The following is a 20,756-nucleotide window of genomic DNA, read 5'->3' as shown; positions in this document are numbered from 1 at the left end:
GGCCTCGATGACCATGATGTGTGGGGGCTACTCCCGGAACTCTGGCAATCTCCTTACGACAAACAAGACCGTCTGCCTTTGCCTCAGTAGTACAGGCTGTTACATTGCTAGAACTTAGTGACCCCTTATCTGCAGTATGGGCTGTAAAACCTTCCCCTCTGCTTTTCTCAGCAGATGTATTTCCCAGACTAGTGCACAAAGTTGGAGCTGTATTTCTCCCATGTGTGTTGGCTGGGAGTGATGGATTTGGATGAGCTAAGTCTGTGCATGTGCAGGTCTTAGACATGGTGTCCAAACGGGCATGGATTAGGGCAAATTCTTTTTTTAGAAGCCTGCTAATTTGATTGAATAGTATGTTGGAAAATGAAGCAGCCCATGCAGGAGGCGATAGATCCATATGAATTGGAGGCTCACAAACTCTCTGGTCGGCTACTACCGACACGGTGGTTCCATTGTTTATTTTCCTCTTTTTGCCCCCCTTATTCTTAGATTGACAATGATGATTGGCCGCACTTGAGTTAGCGGGTGTTTTAGTGCACCCTTTACTTCTAGTAGTTGCCCTACGTGTAGCTTCTATAATTGGAACAGGCGACTTAGGCGTAGAAACCTGACTTTGAATACTGTCACCCCTTTCAAGGGGAAGGGAAAGGTTAGATGGTGACAAGGCCAGGGGACGGTCCGGAGTTATAGACAGTCGGCGCTCAATTTGCTGGATTTCTGTGGCCACCACTCCTATCGCCCTTTGTAACATTCGATCGATTGATGTCTGGGGGAGAAGTTAAGGGGTGGAACCAGGGGGGGGCATGGCATAAGGCTTTTACAGTTTGTTTGCCCATACTAAGCTCTGTGTTGTCGGCTAAAATTGTGTAGGCTTTCTTAATACTAACAAAAACAACAAGCCCAAAGAAACCGCTTGTGTTGGCGAAGTAAATGGTAGGACTTGCAGTTGTAGTGGTTAGTCACTCCTGCTTCTTCTTCGTTGCCTGACCCCTATGCAAAACTCCTCACTTCCAGTTACTTCTCTATAGGCGTGATTTTCAAACCAAGGGGGGCGGTCCAGCCCAGCCTCCTCCGGCCACAGGCTTCGCCCAGCGCTGCCCGCGTGCATCCCGCGGGAGCCCTGTACTCCTTATATGCGCCTCCTGGCGCTTGCGGTGGGCGTGGTTGGTATGCGTGCCGCACTCGCCGCTGGTGGTGCCGGGTAATAAAGTCCCGGAATGGCGGTGCTGGCGGCAGGACTCTGTGGCAGTGGCGGCAAGATTGTGGCAGGATTGATGGCCGGTAAATTGCCCCCTCAGACAAACAGGGCTCTTTTAGTACTTCAGGGAAGTCTGCGCGCACCTGTCCACAATCCGCCCTCTCGCAGATCCCCTCACCTTTTGCTCTCGAACTTTGCGTGGAGACTTAGCAGCTCCCAGAGTATCCTGACAACAGTCACTCAGCCACTCGTTCTCTCTGCCACCATCCCGAAGGAGCACAATCACTGTTCCGGCCTGGGGCCTCGCTTTATAGGCCAAGGGGTGAATCTCCAACTTCACACTCCCTCTGCATGCACCTACGCCCCCAGCCCCCTTGTTGTTGTCTTTGCCCTTTTCCCCCACTCAGGGCTGTATCACCGCCAGACTTTTCCGCCATGGCATGTCTGCTGTGGCCTGTCTTGGGCTCTAGAGTGGCTTGTTTTGTGGACCGAAGGACCAGTCCTCCTCTCCTCCCCCACCAGGAGCACCGCTGGCCCAGGGGACCCCCACTGGTGTCAGGTACCCCACTTGTATGTGTCTCTCGCCTCCGGTTGCACCCTGGAGGGCCGCACCTCCTCTGGACCCTCCCGCCTGGCTGCGTGCCTGATAGCCCACGAGGGAGCTCCCCAGAGTCAGGATCAGTTCGGCCACTCCCGACTATCGCTGCACTCACCCGCTGAATTACTGTGTTCTGGGGCCAGTATAGCTGCAAAACCGCCCGATTTCCAGGAGCCACGGGCCTAGGCCTCTTCACCTCCGCCTTCAGCCGCGAGGACCACACTATGCTCTCAGCAGGTTTAGCGCCTACACTCCAGATCTAGTGCTCACAGAGTTCCTGCCGATGCAGCGCCCACACTCCGGGTCCTGCGCCCACACTCCAGGTCTAGCGCCCCCCAAAGCTCCTCCTTGCCGTCTGGGCGCTCGGCCTCCGCTGCACTGCGGTCTCCGGCACAATTTAATTTTTATTTCTGAATCTCCAGGATACTGATGATGATAGTGAGGGCAAAGACTTGCTCCCCCTTCAACATACTGATGATGCCTTTAAGCTTAACTTACAAAACACTACTGGGCTTCTCAACGCCCCTGGAACAGAGGTTGACTCGCTATATGGACCACCAATGGAAGAAAGTGTCTCATTTGTAGTAGTAGTTTGGAGGGCAACTGAGGTACTGGAGATACCGCTACCGTGTGTGCGGACTAAGACAAATGTTTTACCAGAGATTCTACAGCTTGGACCAGCAGTGTCGGAGCGCCTGCTTCCTTTCAAAAGCTACCTGGTTGAAACAGTGATCTTATCTGCTCTTTAGTCGTCCAGTGTTCTTGTCTGCTCTTTAGTTGTTGTCAGGGACTGTCCGGGACTATGTCAGGAACACAGTCAGGGACTTGGGCAGGGGCTGGGAACGGGGTAGAAAATGTACACAGAGAGGAGTACAGCACTGCCCAGGATCACACAGGAAGTCAGAGGAGGAAAAAGGATCCAAAGGGGAAGCCTGTACAAGTGAACAAGATGGATAAGGCCCAGAAAGGACAGGCACTTATGAAGTAATTTAGCATTCAGAAAAACTACAACCAGGATGAATGTGCAAGACATATATATGAAACAACATTAACAATAAAGGGGAGTGTGGGGTAAAGTACTCTGGAGCTCCACACGGTAAGACTGAAGCTCAGTAAGTTTCTCACCCACAATTGCTGTTACAGATACTGACTGCAAATACCCACATATAGGATATGCATGCAAAGGCAGGGTCTGTGGAGCTTATACCTATGGTGATGTTAAAAATGCAACTCAAAGACAATACTCACAGTGAACAAGAGACACCACCTAGGTAGTCAGCTGTGCCCACAGATCCTGGCGATCAAACAGGAACACGCAAGGCAGTAACAGCAAGGGGGTAGAACTAAATACAAGCACAATAGACAAGGAGCTAGCAAGGAGTGGTGCTTCACAGGAAAGGAAGAAAATCACAGTGCACACTTGGCAGAAAGCAGGTAACAAACATACAAGGCAACAGAAGCAAGACAGCAGAATAGAAAGACAGCAAACTAGGAACTGGAACCAAGGAAATGGGAAGAAAGGCAGGGACTGGAAAAAGGATATACGGAAGGGCAGGCTACAAAGGTATACTAGAATAGTGCAGGTTCAGGAATCAAGAAAAAAAGTAGCATTGAAGGCAGTGCTAGTTCAGGAACAGGGAATTGCTAAAGCCCAGGAGTCAAGGTAGCACTGCAGACAGTGATGGTTCAAGGAAACAGGACATAGCTACAGCTCAGGAAACACGGAGTCAAGAGAGCACTGTAAGCAGTGCAAATCAGGAACAAGAAATAGCTGAAGCCCAGGAACAGGAACAAAGAATAACTATAGCTCAGGAACTCAGGAAACAAGGTAGCACTGCAGGCAGTGCTAATTCAGTTACAATGAATAGCTATAGCTCAGGAACTCAGGAAACAAGGTAGTACTGCAGGCAGTGCTAATTCAGTTACAATGAATAGCTATAGCTCAGGAACTCAGGAAACAAGGTAGTACTGCAGGCAGTGCTAATTCAGGCACAAGGAATAGCTAAATCTCAGGAAACACTAGAAACCAGGATATCAAAAGGTCAGGAAACACTGGAAACAAGGATCGGTCTCACCGGTACACAGCTATAATGACCAACACTGGACTGAAGGGAGTTGGGGCTTAAAAGAGCTCACAGTAATCACATGCATCAGGTGTGAGCAGGCTAGCAGCAGCCAGCCACAGGTGAGCTGAATTCCTCCATCCATCCTTGGCCTGCAGGGGTGGAGACAAATCAGTGAGCAGGGAATTCTGGATAATGGAGTTGCAGGCATGAGCAGGATGGCTTTCACAAAACCCGGCATGGATTGGGAATGGATGTCATTTCCCAGATAGTGTCCAAATGGCGGGAAGTCAAGATATGCATGCAGGGGAGTGTCTGGAAGAATATTAGAACACTGGAAAGCCCCACAATTTCGCCCCCCCCCCTGGTGGTGGGCACGAGCGCACAGGGAGTGAATCGTGACAGTTGTCCAGTGTTCTTGTCTGCTCTTTAGTCGGCAGGTGGCCAGGTGTCATAAGCTTCCACCTGGTGATCCATATTTTGTCACCTATTCAGACAAGTATGACTGTACAGGCTTCAGCTTGGGGATATTGAATGCCAGATGGGTCAAATTGAGAATACTTTGCTAGAAAGATCGCAACTAGGTTTTGGGTCTCGAGGTGGGGCTGGATGTATTCAATCAGCTGGGAGATCCCTAGCGGATCTATTTGTCATGGTCAGGTACAATGCCAACAGTTTTGAGTGTTGGAGTTTCAGTGAGCGCACTCCCTGGAAGACACGTTCAGGCTTGAGTGGACACAGGGGTTCCAATACTTATTCCTGATTCTGTCTCTCCAGCCCAGTGTTCTGAAATAGATAAAGAACTGCCAGGTACAAGTCATCCTAATTGCTGTCCTGGATTGAGCCAGGAGAGAGTGTGGTATTCCAAACTCCTGAACTTTAGCATCTGCCCCAAGGCCATGCAATCACTTCACAATGTCCTCCTGTCTCAGCAACCAGACAGGTTCCTCCATCTGAACCGCCACAACGTACACCCCCATGTGTGGAGATTGAGTGGCGGCTACTGACTGAATCTTATCTCCCACCTGAAGTGGTAGATGTCATTCTCGCTGCCAGACGCTCATCTTCAAAATCTGTCTATGCTAAGCGCTGGGGCAAATTTGTTATCTGGTGTGATGCCCAAAACACTGACTCTTTACAAGCTCAGCTGTTAGACATTCTCCTGTTTGTTCTTTCTTTAGCTCACAAGGCTGTACAGTAAGCACTGTGAAAGGTTATTTGACGGTCCTTTCAACATTTTACATTTGCTGGACCCACTGTCCCTGTTCCAATCCCCAGTTGTGATTAGGTTTATTAAAGGTTTGCCACACATTTTGTAATTACCCAGTGGGACCTTAACTTGTTCTTAACATTCCTCATGTGTACACCCTTCGAGCCTATGCATAGTAGCTTGCTGCATCTCTTGACTCCGAAAACTGTCCTCCTCGTCGGTATTATGTCAGCTTGTGAGGGAACAGCAGACACTTTGACTGCAGTGGTCCTACATGGCCTTCTTCTTCGACAAATTGGTGCTACGACTCCGTTGACCTTTTTGCCTAAGGTTGTGACTCCCTTCCACATTCGGAAGTTGATCACTTCACTGAAGTTCTTTGCTCTCTCTCATGAAACAAAGGAGAAGGAGAGGCTTGAACCCCAAAAGGGCTTTGCGTTTTTACATTGACCGTACCAAGGCCCATTGAGTGGACAATCAACTTTTTGTGGGGTTTTCTGAGCGAAGAAAGGGAAGACTGTGCAGAATGGATCCTGTTGAGGTGGATAGTGCTCTGCATCAAGATTTGCTGCCCATTCCAGCAGGACCAGGGCGCTTCCTCTGCCCTGGTGCAAGGGGTAACTGTCCTTGATATCTGCCAGACTCCCAACGTTGGTGTTCAAAAAGCACTACTGCCTCGATAGGTCCTGCGAGGACACTCACCCACTAGGGTCTGCATTACTTTTTAATCTGAGCCCACTCCACAGACCCTACACCTTTGGGAGATTCTGCTTTGGGATCAATTCAAAGGTGAAGAATATGTGGTTAGAAGTATCCATCAAAAGAACAAGTTACTTACCTTTTGTAATGCTCTTTCTGGTGAAAACTCCATATAACCACAGATTCCTCACTGCCTTTCCACTTCCCCGTTCTTCGGAGCAGTATCTTTTGACATCTGTGACGTACACTGAGACCTACAGTTATTTTACACTCCCTATCTGATTGCGCGGAAAGGGAAAAAAAGAAACTTACATGAACACGCAAGGGTGGACCTGATTTGCAGCTCCGCTCCATCACTTCCGGGGCACTATGGAGTCCACGTGGAGCTGCATGATGCTACCCACCAGCGCTCAGGGGCATTGCTGAAAAATTCTCAGATTCCAGTCTGGTGCCTGTGGTATGTGGTAATGTGAGGAATCTGCTAGTTAGAGTATCCACCAGAACGAGAGTTAACGCAGGTAAGTAACTAGTTTGTCTGTAGCTTCAAACATAGGTTCAATAATGGATGCCTCAGCTGTGTGTTTTGGCTCCACCAGTATGTCAGTTTCACCACCCATAACTCCACTGTGGCATTGCAATTAACCATTAAGATAGTCATTAACTTCTACTCAAAATGTGCTTCCTTCATCAAGGATCTATGTAGACAGTGTACCTAGGACAAATATGACTTCTTGGATGACAATATGGTTGGTTTCTCCTGCAGTTATGTACTTAGACCTACAGCCAAAGGTACTTATTTGTAGGGACCTGACTTGTTTCCTAAAGTCTTGGTAAAAGTGTGCAAAAGTAATATCTTTTAATCTTCCATCCCTTTTCAGAGCAGTTACTTGAAACTGAGAATCGTCAATTTCTGCTACAAAAGCCCTTAAGTCTGGATCTTCAGCTTGGCATTTGCCTCTACCTGGTTCTAGGATCCATTTTTTGTGGTTCCCTGGAAGGCTGAAGGGACTGCTATTCTTGTGAGACTAATGAGTACTTTCATCCTTTGGTTTCCAACCTGATAAGTAAAGGGTTGGATTTGATTCTCATTCTCGCTACCATTGTGGCTACCTTTGACAATACCATATTCCCTCATTGGTGCTTTGGTTGTCAAATACTCTCCTGGCTGAACATAGTTAGGTTCCTCAAATCTGTTACCTTGGGACCCTTAGATTCTGCTCCTTCTTTTACTCTCTGTCATACTCTGCAGTCTCATTTCATTGTTGTTTTAATCAGCTTTCCATTAATAAAGACTTTCCAAAGGGGATCTCTGCCATATAAAACTAAGAGTTCTCACTTTTTGTGAATAAAAAGCATCTCTCAATAGTGGAGGGTGGTGATATTTAGAAGTGGAAGGGCGCCAGAGCGAAGTAAATGTTTTAACCGAGTGGCAGGCACTGTGATAAACCAGCAATGGCTTTAGTCTCGATGCCAAAGTTCTCAATCATGGCTTGTTAACATTGTTTTGTTTATAACGTGCCATGATTGCGAACGCTGAAGTTGAGGCTGAAGGCAGTGCGAGTTTCTCATAGTGAGTCAAAAAAGTTATAATGAAATAAAATGTTTACTTGCCCATGAGTCCTCTGTGTTCTCCTCTTTGACAGTCCCAGCGTGAGTCCCGGAGCCTTAGCCAACTCCCCTCTAGCCGACTCCACTCTTATGCTGCTGATAATGTTAAGCAGCTTGAGAGAAGCGCCGGGATTGGTTGGTGTAGGCTGGCTCCGCGATCTTTTAGGCTTTGGGGGGGCCAGTGTCTTCTCTCCACCCAGATGTCTAAGACAGTTCGGGTTGGAGAGGTTTAAAGTGTGCATGTCAGGCTAGCCGTCGCATGATAGCCAGCCAAAGTGACATGTCCACTTTAAACTGCAAATTAGCAGCAATGGCCCCGCCCCCCCTGACGTATGGCTAGGGTTGAGAGCAGCAGTGAAAAATAAAATGGTAATAGCATATTTTTATTAACATTTTATTTTTCACCACTGCTGTGCAGCAGGGAGTAACGCTTCTCCGCCCAAATGCAGGAACGACGATGTCTCCCATCTCTCTCCCGAATGACTGTTGGCTGGTGGTGCCCTCCTCCTGCTTTTTTTTCCAACCATTGATTGCTGTCCCTTTTTTTTCGTCTCCATGAGGGAAGTGATTTTTCTGTGCCCTGTGTTCTCCACCCCATGGTTAGATTTGCTTGTACCATGTATCAATGGAAAAGCTGCAATTTAGTTATACTGTCTCCTTTTATTTTATATTTTTTCCACTATCAGTAATAAAGACCATGGTGGCTATTGTGCAACAGTCTTGTCTGATGGCAATGTTTGGCTCGGAAGGGCGCTCTTCTCACCAGAAGCTGATTGTGAGAATTATTGCCACAGCCAATTTAAGTGCAGTCCTAACTTTCTCCCCACTCTGGACTTTTCCTTCTCTTCAAAGTTGTGAGGTCATTTTTACAAACCTCATATATCTCCCACCCAAGGTTTTCTGTTAAGCCATTCATATATGTTGTTGATTGGGTGTGCTCAGGAACAATTATATTTCCTTTTTCCGGAAATTGCTACCTTAGGAGCCTTTTAGAGACAAGTCTTCCAGTAGGATCTTTACTTTCACCTATATTGCTTTCTGAATAACTTTCTGGATTTGTAGGAGCACTTAACTCACTTGTTGTAATTTATTAAATACAGGTTATGCAAAGGTTTCTCTATTTATTTATTTTATTTTGTCTTTTCCCCTTCTTTATTCCTTGCTTATGTATTTAATGATAAACTCCTTTCGATTGTTTTTTACCCTGAAGAAGCTAAATTGGATTTTGATTATAACAATTGACTTATGCTACTGATTGAACAATAAAAACACAGTTAATTAATCGTTGTCTATATTCTTAGTGTGTTCCTTTACCTTTTCTCCTAGAATAGTCTCTTCTCTTCATGCATCCTAACTACCTCTGTTACCATCAACTTGATTAGGGGTGTGCGGACCTCGCAGAGTTTCACTTTTACAGGGTTCCACCAACAGGCGAAAATTATGCACATTGCGCTGCTCATGCTACAATTTAGTGTCAATAGCACAAGTAGTGTTGAACAATCCGCATGAATGGCACCATGTGGTGCACAAGAGCGCGCAGCCATTCGAGTTGATTTTGCTGCTGCTTGAGTAGAAAATCTATTCAAGCAGTAACAAATCTACGTGAGAAGCAGCCCTCTGACCACAACGAATTCTCGCTTGCGCTCGGCTAGCTCACATTTCTGGAGCCTTGTGAGAAAAGAATTCTGCCACACACAGATTGGCAGAATTTGGCCAGAACTCTGCTTTACAAGAGTAATGCGAAGTCGCCCACTTCTGCCTATTTTGTGAAACATTCCGTCCACCCCTAATCTTGACCTCTTCTACTCCCTTACCTGGTCAATCCATCTGCCTGCCAGTTTTGTTTTCACTGTTCCATCACGCAAGCCACTCGTCTTCCTGAGCAGTTGGGAAGTTGACAGTTCTAGAGCAGCTGTGAGAGTGAACATTGTTTGAGAGCTGCTCCTGATGAGTCTGTTCCCCAGCGTTAAAATTCGATCCAAATGTTCTTGTCTGAGATCCCTTCTCAGAGTAGTCTTAGAAAGGTAGAGGCCGTCATTGTATTCCTTACATTGGGCATTTGTACTCTGGAATATTGAGTACAAAAATATTGTGGCACACATATTGTAGACAGAATTCGAGGGACAAAATTTATCAAAAGGTAAGTGCATTTAGGAAAGTATAGATGTACTATTCTTAACTCCACATCAACTCCACATCTATGTAGCTATATATGTATATAGTTTTTTGGTTTTCCGAGGTATCGGATGGTCTGGGCACGCCTCAAACGTTTGGGAAGAGGAAAATGCGGTTGTGAGGTATTCCACCTCACGCAGGGCGGCATGCATTGTCATTTTGCCCCCGTTGATTGGACTCCTGAACCCAGAGGCTGAGGCGGTTGGGGACCCCGAGGAGGCGCTTTTCATCATTGAATACAAGCAGGAGAATGGTTTTTAAACTTTGCATAACATCTTGCATCCTGCGCGACCATTTGGCAGAATTACCCCCAAGCACCACCTACCTGAAAGCATTACAGTGCATTCTGGGCTGTGCAGTCCATAGGAGAACCGAGGACTGGAAACAGGTGAGCTGACATTTGTGGGGGCGGAGCATGCCTGAACAAATCAAAGGGCGGCAGGACTTTTACAGTGCAAAGGAAAGCCTCCTGAAACTCTTGGGCGCTGAAGAAGGCAACAATTTGCCGAAATGCATTCGCCATTACCTTGAAATAAAGGGCTTCCTCGACTTTCCCCTGTGTGGCTTCTGCTCTTTTCGTGGGAAGGAGTATTGTTGGATATATATATATATATATTCACTGAAAAAACCATAGGTTTCACACATGTTATAGTTAGCGGAAATTTTACTGATAAAAAACCAATGAAATTGCCCCGTTATAGTTAGTGCTGGCAACTATAACTCACGCGACCGCAATCCTCTGCTGATGCTAATACTGTATTTAGACACTTATTTGCCCATGTCTTCTTCCATACATTTTTAGCTATACATATATTACAAATATTTTTTTTTCATAAAGACACATATGTCATCAGCAGAAGATTGCGGTCGCGTGAGTTATAGTTGCCAGCACTAACTATAACGGGGCAATTTCATTGGTTTTTTATCAGTAAAATTTCCGCTAACTATAACATGTGTGAAACCTATGGTTTTTTCAGTGAATTTGCAAGGTTTTTTAAATGCTAATTCCTAACTATAACGTGTGTGAAACCTATGGTTTTTTCAGTGAATTTGTACGGTTTTTTAAATGCTAAGTGACTTTACGCCATTCGTGGCGTGCGCGCCCACTTAACGCAGTTCGTTCCGTGCGCGCACGGTGCGCTTCGCGCACCGTGCGCGCACAGTGAGCACGCGGTGCGCTTCGCGCACCGCGCACCCACTTTACGCAGTTAGTGCCGTGCCCACGTTACGCTAGATGGGCCATGTACGCACGATGCGCTTCGCGCACCGTGCGCACATGGAGGACATATTATGCGCTTCCTTGTGATAGGTAATCTGTTGAAATTTTTTGGGAAAATTTTCTGTGCTCTGATAAGCCATGCACAAATGGTGGCCTTCGGCCACCATTTGCACAAGGGGTGGAGAAAGTGTGGATAGTGTTTTTTTTATTTTTATTTTTTTACCGTACGCTTACGGTAAGCGTACGGTAAGCGTACCCCGCGAAATTGCCGAAAAAAAAATAATGCCGTTTTTGCTCTTGGGGGATGTTTGGGGACTCCCTCAACATGACTATGTGAGAGGGAGTTGTCAAAACATCCCCGTAACATGTTTTTGGCCATCATGTTTGATACATAACACTCAGTGCGGTAGACAAAATGGCGGACGCCGCTTCCTGGTTTCTGCCGATTCGAATGTTTACTAAGATCTAAGAGCCAATCAGAATCGCGCTCGCGCACGCCACCGTACGCTTACCGTAAGCGTACGGTAAGCGTACCGTAAGCGGGCTCAGATATATATATTGATTTAAAGGCTATTTTCTCAGAATCTACTGAACAGATTTACACCAAACCTACAAAAGGCACTTCCTTGACCTAGGGACTACCTCTCTGCCAAATTTCTAGTAATTCTGTTCAGCCGTTCGGGCTGTAGCTCGTTCTAAAGGTCCTATGGAAAAATGCATGGGAAAAACGTGTTTTGGGACCCCCCTTTTATCTCAGCCCCCGCTTGACGAATCCCCCCGAGACTTTCAGGGTAGGAGCGGAGCGTAGCGCCCCACCTATTTTGAGAAATTCGCGAGGATTCGTCGACCGGCGCCAAAGTTATTCAAAATAGAATGTTGAGGTTTTCCTATGGAAACGTGGTCCTAACTATAACTACCTACTGGCGACCGCCAGTAGGTAATATATATATATATATATATATATATATATATATATATATATATATATATATATATATATATATATATATATTCACTTAAAAAAACATAGGTTTCACACATGTTATAGTTAGGTGGATATTTCACTCGTAAAAAACCAATGAAATTCCCCCGTTATAGTTAGTTGAGATAACCATAACTCGCGCGCCCGCAATCCTCTGCTCATGACGTCACATATTACATCACTCATGACATGGTCAGTGGCATCACTCATGACATCACTGATGACGTCATCCTTGTGATAGAGTGGCGGTCGCGCGAGTTATAGTTATCTCAACTAACTATACATATCTATAGCTGCGCACCGTGCGAGCACCCTAACGTGCGCGAGCGTAATTCTGATTGGTGGTTACATGTTAGTCATCGTTCGAATCGGTCGAAATCAGGAAGTGTCGGCCGCCATTTTGTTTGTTTTCAGTGCGAGAGTGAAAAAGGAAGGTGGCGAACGTGAAAAGGGGGCAGAGTAGAGAGTTCCTGACCCCCTAGCCTTTGTCAGGGGGTCCCTGAAGGACCCCGAAGGCAGAAAAAAACATTTTAAATTATTTTTTTTTAAATCGCGGGGGTGCGCGCACGGTGAAAAACCCCCCAAAAAATAAAAAATTAATTTTTTTTTTAATACGTAGTTTATTGTAAAATAAATATATAAAAAAAATAATAATACATACATAGCTTAGCATTTAAAAAAACGTACAAATTCACTGAAAAAACCATAGGTTTCACACACGTTATAGTTACGAATTAGCATTTAAAAAAACCTTGCAAATTCACTTAAAAAACCATAGGTTTCACACATGTTATAGTTAGCTGGCCATTTCACTCGTAAAAAACCAATGAAATTCCCCCGTTATAGTTAGTGCAGGCAACTATAACTCACGCGACCGCAATCCTCTGCTGATGACGTCAGATATTACATCACTGATGACATATGTGTCTTTATGAAAAATAAATATTTGTAATATATGTATAGCTAAAGATTAATGGAAGAAGACATGGGTAAATAAGTGTCTAAATACAGTGATGTAATATCTGAAATGTCCAGCTAACTATAACATGTGTGAAACCTATGGTTTTTTAAGTGAATATATATATATATATATATATAGAGAGAGAGAGAGAGAGAGAACTATAGAGAGAGAGAGAGAGAGAGAGAACTATAGAGAGAGAGAGAGAGAGAGAGAGAACGAGAGAGAGAGAGAGAGAGAGAACGAGAGAGAGAGAGAACGAGAGAGAGAGAGAACGAGAGAGAGAGAGAGAGAACGAGAGAGAGAGAGAGAGAACGAGAGAGAGAGAACGAGAGAGAGAGAGAACGAGAGAGAGAGAGAGAGAGAACGAGAGAGAGAGAGAGAGAACGAGAGAGAGAACGAGAGAGAGAACGAGAGAGAGAGAGAGAGAACGAGAGAGAGAACGAGAGAGAGAGAGAGAACGAGAGAGAGAGAGAGAGAGAACGAGAGAGAGAACGAGAGAGAGAACGAGAGAGAGAACGAGAGAGAACGAGAGAGAACGAGAGAGAGAACTAGAGAGAACGAGAGAGAGAGAGAGAGAGAGAGAGAGAGAGAGAGAGAACGAGAGAGAGAACGAGAGAGAGAACGAGAGAGAGAACGAGAGAACGAACGAGAGAACGAACGTTTGTATATACTTACCTCTTGATATTTTGCCCCTGGATATTTTGTCCACATTATTAGTGTCTCACGATATTCAGAATCCACACCCATTGAGCGTATTTTGACCGTTGAGTTCTTAGACCGCTTTAGGTTGGTAACTTGCTTGGAAAGCTGAGTCCGCTTGTTAGATTTGTAGGAGGATTAGTGGTTTAGTTTGAAACTGCATGTGTCCTCTTCCATGCTAGCCTTTTTGAACTTATTTGAGTTTTCATCATCAAAGTACTTTATTTCGATCCCATGACCATAAAAGTGCAAATGCAATATTTACATATAATACATGAAAATAGAACCCGTTCTAGGTACACAGCCCCATGACCAATGAATGACCAGTCAATCATTATACAGTATCCTCTGAAGGGACAGTAAACTCAAAACAACATAAACCCTCCAAAATCCTAAAGACTGGACTAAAGAGGTCCGCCATGTTGGATATTGAGTTTTAATATAGTCCCTGGGAAATATCAACTCAAGTCAGAAAGTAACTCATAAGAGTTATTAAAATGAAAATGATTTTATAAACAAATATATACAATGCTTCCCTTGCCAAACAGTCTCCTTCCTAAACAAGTGAAATGTTTTAGCAATTATTCATTGGACTAAGATATTAATACATTTTTATAAGACATACGTCAACTGTTGAAGGGTCGAAGACTGCTAGCTGTTAAATATATGAAATTATATTTGTGTGACTATGACGTGAGTTACTAAAACTCTACAACATGTTAAAAAAAAAAGTGAAGATTTCATTAGTAATAGAAAGAAGGTACTATATGACATCTAGTGTTTGAGAGGAGAAGAGCAAGGAGATTAAAACGTATAGAATTTGGGGAGCTTTGTAAAAAAAAAAAAAACGAAAGTAGAAAACACCCTTGTAAATTACACATTACCATCCTGTCGTCTCTAGCTAGTGCAGTGTCTACAGAAATAGTGGCCTATAAGATAATGCTAAAAATATGTTTAATAAAGACTGGAAGGAGAACATTAGAGAGATGGAGGTTATATGATTTCAGAATGCTATACCCGAGCCCCGGCGAGTAGCTGGGCCACTGGTTGGTTATTTTTCAGGAACAAGCAGAGCCAGTAATGCCTTAACAAAGCAGAGAGGTCTAAAAGTGAGGGGCACAGCGGGGCGTCTCCAATGAGGATAGAGAGTGAAGTCGAATTTGAAGGTGTGTGCAAAACTGCGAATGTCAGTCGCTGGATGAAGTGAGGTGTCACAGGACTATATAAGTGTGATAGATAGAACCCAGACTGAAATTGATTTAAAGTGCTGGAATATAGATGTTATATGTTCAGGAACAGGGTTTGCCTGGAAAAGGAGGGAGCTGAGTCACTGGCGGCTGGGTTAAGAAGTCAGTGGGAGATCAGGTGCAGGAGTTTTGATAGTGACGAAGCCTTCCTGGTAACTACATGTCTTCATGTAAAAAATAAGTATGCCCTTGATGCTGGGTTCAGGGGAGCCAGATGGCAGTGGGCTGAATAAAAAAATATGAAATTATCCTTAAATGATAGAGAGGGTTGCTGCTGTTTTTCATACCGAGAGCTGTGAATAACAGGTTTACCACATGATCTCTTTTTTTTTTTTTTAAGAGTACTTACTAATTTGTAATAGATGAAGTAATACTTTTGCAAATATTGGGGCATAGGTGTTTTTAAACTCTTTGTAACCTTGTTTTTGCCTTTTTTTAACCAGATAAAAGAGCATATCAAATTGCTGGAAAAGGGTGTAGCTCACCTGGGAGTGGGCACGCCTGGGAGAATTAAAGCATTAATAGAGCAAGGTATGCTTTCTCATTTCCCATTTCCTTGTTTTTTATGTTGTACTAACGCAAAGGTAATGCAGAAATTGAATACATGGCAAACAGCTGTACAATATGTCACACACATGTATTTCACTTAACACATTTTATTGTGGAATCAGTGCCTCAAAGATTCGAGCACAATGACAGATATGATAAAGCTGAGATTCAAAGTAAATTCTTAGACATACACCCAGAAATGCAATATTGATTATTCATAAAAATATCAATTCCTCAATGCAGCCAATCTCAGATCACATATATATATATAACAATTTAGATAATTTACATGTCTATCCCACATCTTAGCTCATTTGGGAGCATGTCCTTTATGAGTGAATGTATAGATGGTTAGGATTGTTTCCAATTGTATCACTGACCAAATGTTGATAAGTCTTCACAGTGTTGTGCAATGGCATGTGGAATAATTTTCTGATGGATGCTTCCTTGCTCATAGTCCACGCCTTATAAATATCACCCAAGAACCAGACTTGGGATGGAAACTTGTCAAGCAATAGCTCTTCATCATTGGCTGGTTGGCACCATGTAGCTTTAGCCATGACTACTGGCCAAGAATTTGGCGACATTGGAACACATAAGTTTGCAAACTGGTGTGAAGTTCACCAACAAATTTCTTCAACGTTCGACAGCATTCTGAACTTTTGGGGTATTGAGATGATGGACGTGCATGTTATATAAACGGTAAATACTTGTTGTTTACAGGTTCCAGTATTCTCCCTGTAATATTATTTAATATTAGACCCTGCAGGGTATTGCAGCATATACAAGGACATTTTGTGGTACAAAATGTGAAATTTTGCAGCACAATTATGAGTTTTTAGTGGTATTTTGGCACCACTTTATTTAATTACAGTTCATTAGTTTTGCATAGTTTTGTTTTAAATTTTAGGTGGAAAGTATGAGTACCTTAGTAGAAGATACATAAACCCCGTCAACCCATCTTTATGCTTGTGAGAATGCGCTTTCCACGTATTTACGCATATTTGTACATCTATCCCATCTGCATCCTGTACAATAAAGAACAGTGTGGACCCTCACTTGCCAACTGGCTTTATTATGTATTATCCCACATCTTGAAAGTGGTCATACACACTAAAAGAAGGATTCAATAGATGGTCCACTACAATTAAAGCACGTTGTAATCTGTCTGAAAGTGTGCACTGTTCTTTGCTGCAAAGGATGCTATGGAGATACTGAAATGGGCGGGAGGCCAGCTATTGCCCTGAGGTGACAAATGAATCCCTCCATATATATATATATAGCGCAATTTGGCGGAAACAAAAGTGGCAGTCTGGTGGTGTTTTTTAAACAGTTTATTCCATTTCACCAAGCACCAGTGCAATAAGGGATAGTTACGCGTTTTAGCGTTTGCCTTCCACAGGACCAGAGAGTCCACGCGTTTGGCTAGTCCTTAAATACATTCAAGACCATAGTCCATCTACAATGTTTACTATTCGGTCGTGACTAAACCACACATATTCTTTCTTTCTATTAAGCACTTTTTTTTTCTCCCATGAAATCTTTACATTTCATTAGTAAAGTACTTGATGTTAATACATGGCTTAAATAGATGTCTTGCAATTCAGGTAAAATTGAGACAATGCTTGCATTATTACAGTAAAGTACTAAACTTCCCATGATTATCCTTTTATGTACAATGCAAGGATTTACATGTTTACCAATTCCAACAGTCATAGAGCTGCAAGAGAGGATGAAAACATGATACCATTGGCGGAGAAAGGTGGGAGGGCGGGGGAAAATACGTTTTATAGGGCTAAAGAGATGAGATGTCCATCTAGATAGGGGGGATATGTTTTCAATGGACATTCTAACGTACGGAGGGGACCTCCATTCTCAATGCTTAAGGGAAAAGAAGTATGATTGAAGAGGTGTTTATTACAACTTTTCCAATCTGTCTAAAGGTTTTGTATAAAGTGCAAGTATGGCATCAATCATTTATGCAAATATCATTAAAAGTCATAAGTACAATATGTTTTTCTAAAACTTTATTTAATTTCAGTTTATTAGTTTTGCATAGTTTTGATTTGGATTTTAAGTGGAAAGCATGAGTTACATTAGTAGAAGATATATAAACCCCGCCAACCTATCTTTATGCTTGTGGGAATTCGCTTTCTACATATTTATGCATATATGTACATCACTCCCCTTCTGCATTCTGTACAATAAAGAACAGTGTGCACCCTCACTTGCCACCTGGCTTTATTACTGAAATGGCAGGTGGCCAGCCATTGCCCTGAGGTGGCAAATAAATCTTTCTGTCCAATCCCATTTCGAGCACACCCACTCTGCACATGTTTACATCCCCTAAAGGTGCTAATGTGCAGCATGCACACTTTACTGCCTGCTTATTGAGTAATGGAATGCGTGTTATGGTTCCATAGCATTGTGGGTCTTGCCTTCTTTTCCTGTGGATATAAAAATCAGTCTTGTGAAATCACTTAAAACTTTTGTCATACAAAGTTGCAGTCGCCTGAGTGAACACGCTTCACCAATTGAGTAGCTAAGATGAAAAATGACATCGCCATTTTGGAAATTAAAGCTTTCATTTTAGAAATACTATCAGCAACGCTTCCGGCCTATTCACTGCAAAGCTTCCTGCACCATAATATCAGTGAATCTTAAAACCTCGCACACCCTTACCACCATCTTGCATGTAGGACACAACTACATCCACACCAGGCACTTACAAAAGAGGGCCCTGTATTTGAATCTGAGCGCTTCACGGCCTTGGCAGGGGTAAGAGGCGCTTTACAAATGCTTAAAAAAATACGATAGGGAAGTGACAAATGTGTGCGGTCAGTAGACCGATTAATAAGAGACCAAAAGCACTTCTGCGAGCCCGGGCGTTGTGAAAAAAGTCTGGGTCATGTAAGCGATTAATGATTTCAAGGTGTCATTTTTGCAGTATTCTGTTTTTTTCAAACGGTGACTCGCTGCTGTTTAGCATCATGCCTTCCATAATGTGAGCTTTAATGGTTCCTGTTACCATATAGTCTATAAAGAACTGTTAATATGTCTACTTGCGTTTTTGTCCACACCAATTTTGTCTCTGTGCATGTTTAACCGCTTAGGCTCAGGTTATTATTCGGGCCATCCGTCTATCCAAGTCTAGTCTGTAGCATACATGTGTAGTAAGAATTAAATTCCTAAATTAATCCATGGTCACGCCACCACCATGAATACCTATAGACTGACCCATAAACTGACTCTCAAATTATTAATGGTTCTTCTTCTGTGTGTTTCCTTCACCCACTTCCCATCCCTCTTTAATTCCCAATTTTAAAATCCATGTAACGTCTGTGATGCGCATACATGCCCATCTGCTCTTTTGTGTTTTTTTTAGATGGCCTCACTTTGGAATCATTGAAGTATCTCGTCCTTGACTGGAACTGGCGGGATCAGAAACTGAGGAGAATGATGGATATTCCAGAGGTAGAGATATCATTTGCATTCAAAGTGGTTACAAATGTCATCTTTTTAGATCTGTTGCGTTCTTGTAGAACCACTGGCATCTTGGATCTTGTGATAGGACAGCGTAGATAGTGTGGCACTATAGAGTATTGATCAGCTTGGAGGCATTGTGAAATATCCATTAGAGTGCTGGTTATTGGAACTGTATGCCAGCAAACTCCATTGGAATGTGTGAGGAGCCCCTTATCTAAGATGGCCACTGCATCAACGTGATAACGCCATTTCTCCCAGCCTTTCCACATTCTTATCTCCTCATAAGAGTCTGCATTACCCTGCTTCATAATGTTGCATATTTTCAAATATTTGGCCTAGCTAGCCTGACACTTAACTTGCCCCATCTCCAAGAGCCTTTGCAGATGCCTTCTGGTCTGAGGTTGCTGATCAGGATGCTGTTACCAGACTGGCACTTGTTCATCACTCCTAACGACCATCTGCATTCTCTCTCCCAGGGGGCTGTGAAGGACCATCCCGCTTTCATGCACTATCATTTTTCCAGCATATGGCACATTACTTCCCAGTGTATTAAATTTGGTCTAGCTTCCACTCTCTGTTCCTGTGGTGAGTTCCTCACCTTCCTGAGATACCTTATGTCCCGTCTGACCCATGACATGTATCTGATTTATCAGCCCCGTAGGCAGTCTGTATTCCATCTTCTTTGTTTGGCAGAGTCCGTGGCTACATCCCTGACCAGCTACAGCACATAGCTAAAGGCCTGTCAGCACAAAGCACACCACTAAAAACCTGATTAGAATTGAGAGGAAGCCTTGGCAAGGTTGTAACCATGGGGGCCCAGTGGGGCCCGCTAGTCTGTATTTTGTTCAGCCCTCCCCCCCCCCCCCCCCACACAAATCACATGCTGATTTTTATTGCCTTTCACTTCTAATGATGAGTTATGAACACTGGCGGCTCCTCCGCGAAGGCGGAGGAGCTATGCCCCACTGCTTTTAAGCAGTGTAACTAAAGGAAAAATAAAAAGATAATAACTGAATGTTATTATCATTTTATTTGTTCCTGCTGCATTGTGGGCGGGGCTGCTCTGCTCTCAGAGCAGGGCAGGGGAGGAGTGGTTTGCCCACTCCAAGTGCGCATGAATGTTTGGCCAGCCCTCTTTGACCGGGCAAACATTCATGCACACTTGGCATGTTCTCCATGCGGGCTGCATTACAGCCCGCATGAAGAACATGCCCAGGCCCCCATTCCCTGGCTGAGTGCTGAACCATGGCGCTCAGACCAACCACAAGGCTTTATTGCAGCATTGTGATTGGTATGGGGAGCCTGGGTGCTTCCTGGTTCCTCTTCCGGCTGCGTCCTGATGTGGAGTAGAGACTGGAGAGCTGCGGCGTCTATAGGCTAAATGTTATTTTTTATTTTACTTCCCCCTTCCACCCCCGATCAGTGATGGCCGTCACTGGTTATGAAGCTCTGCAAAGTGCCACTCATTAGGGTTTCGCCTAAAGCATTCAGAAGGCTCACACAAACTGAAAGCTGAGAGCACGTTGTTTAAAAAGAAAACATATTTTCCTTTCTGTATTTTTAGACTATGCTCCTGTTGCCAGCTTCTGCAGGCAGCCAATCAGGAGAGAGCTAATGGTCATTGTGAGTGATGGCCTGGTCCCTGCCTGTGCATGATATTCGTATTGGTTGTAACTCAGTCCTACCCCGGTGTTTGCTGTGTCCTGTAAGAGACTGCTTCACGTGCATCCGGCAGCCGCCTACAGGTTTGGAATCATTAAATGGAAACTAGTGGTCAATCTGCTAAATCGTGCCCAGGTACCTTTCAAAGAGAGGGGCAAAGGCTGCAAGCACTGGAGTCTAGTCCAAGAGGCCGATGTTGTGAATGCGACAGTGCTCGTTATGTGAGGAAATGTAGTGAAAGGCTGGAAAATAAGTGATCTCAGGAGGGGCAGGAAGTATGAGTGCTCCTGTTCTGGGCTGCTCCAAGAGTGTTTTTAGGTCTCGTCTGAGCCAGCGCATGCACTGCGCTGGCGAGACATTTAGTAAGCGGCTTTTCGAAGTGCTACCAAAGCGGCCACCA

The 20,756-nt window shown here is 44.1% G+C and overlaps 1 protein-coding gene across 2 annotated transcripts in view; it reads left to right on the top strand.

Moving 5' to 3' along the window:
* CMSS1 (cms1 ribosomal small subunit homolog) overlaps positions 1–20,756 on the top strand; it is a 1,297,886-nt gene that overhangs the window by 1,259,501 nt on the left and 17,629 nt on the right. For both annotated transcript variants that reach the window (XM_085622368.1, XM_085622369.1), the window contains exons 9-10: positions 15,103–15,190; positions 18,594–18,682. In XM_085622368.1, coding sequence (XP_085478494.1) covers positions 15,103–15,190; positions 18,594–18,682 — 177 coding nt within the window. The remainder of the gene's footprint in view (positions 1–15,102; positions 15,191–18,593; positions 18,683–20,756) is intronic.

This window comes from Triturus cristatus, chromosome 8 (assembly GCF_964204655.1).
Source record: "Triturus cristatus chromosome 8, aTriCri1.1, whole genome shotgun sequence".
NCBI classification, from domain to species: domain Eukaryota; kingdom Metazoa; phylum Chordata; class Amphibia; order Caudata; family Salamandridae; genus Triturus; species Triturus cristatus.
This window is presented reverse-complemented; position numbering and strand designations above follow the sequence as displayed.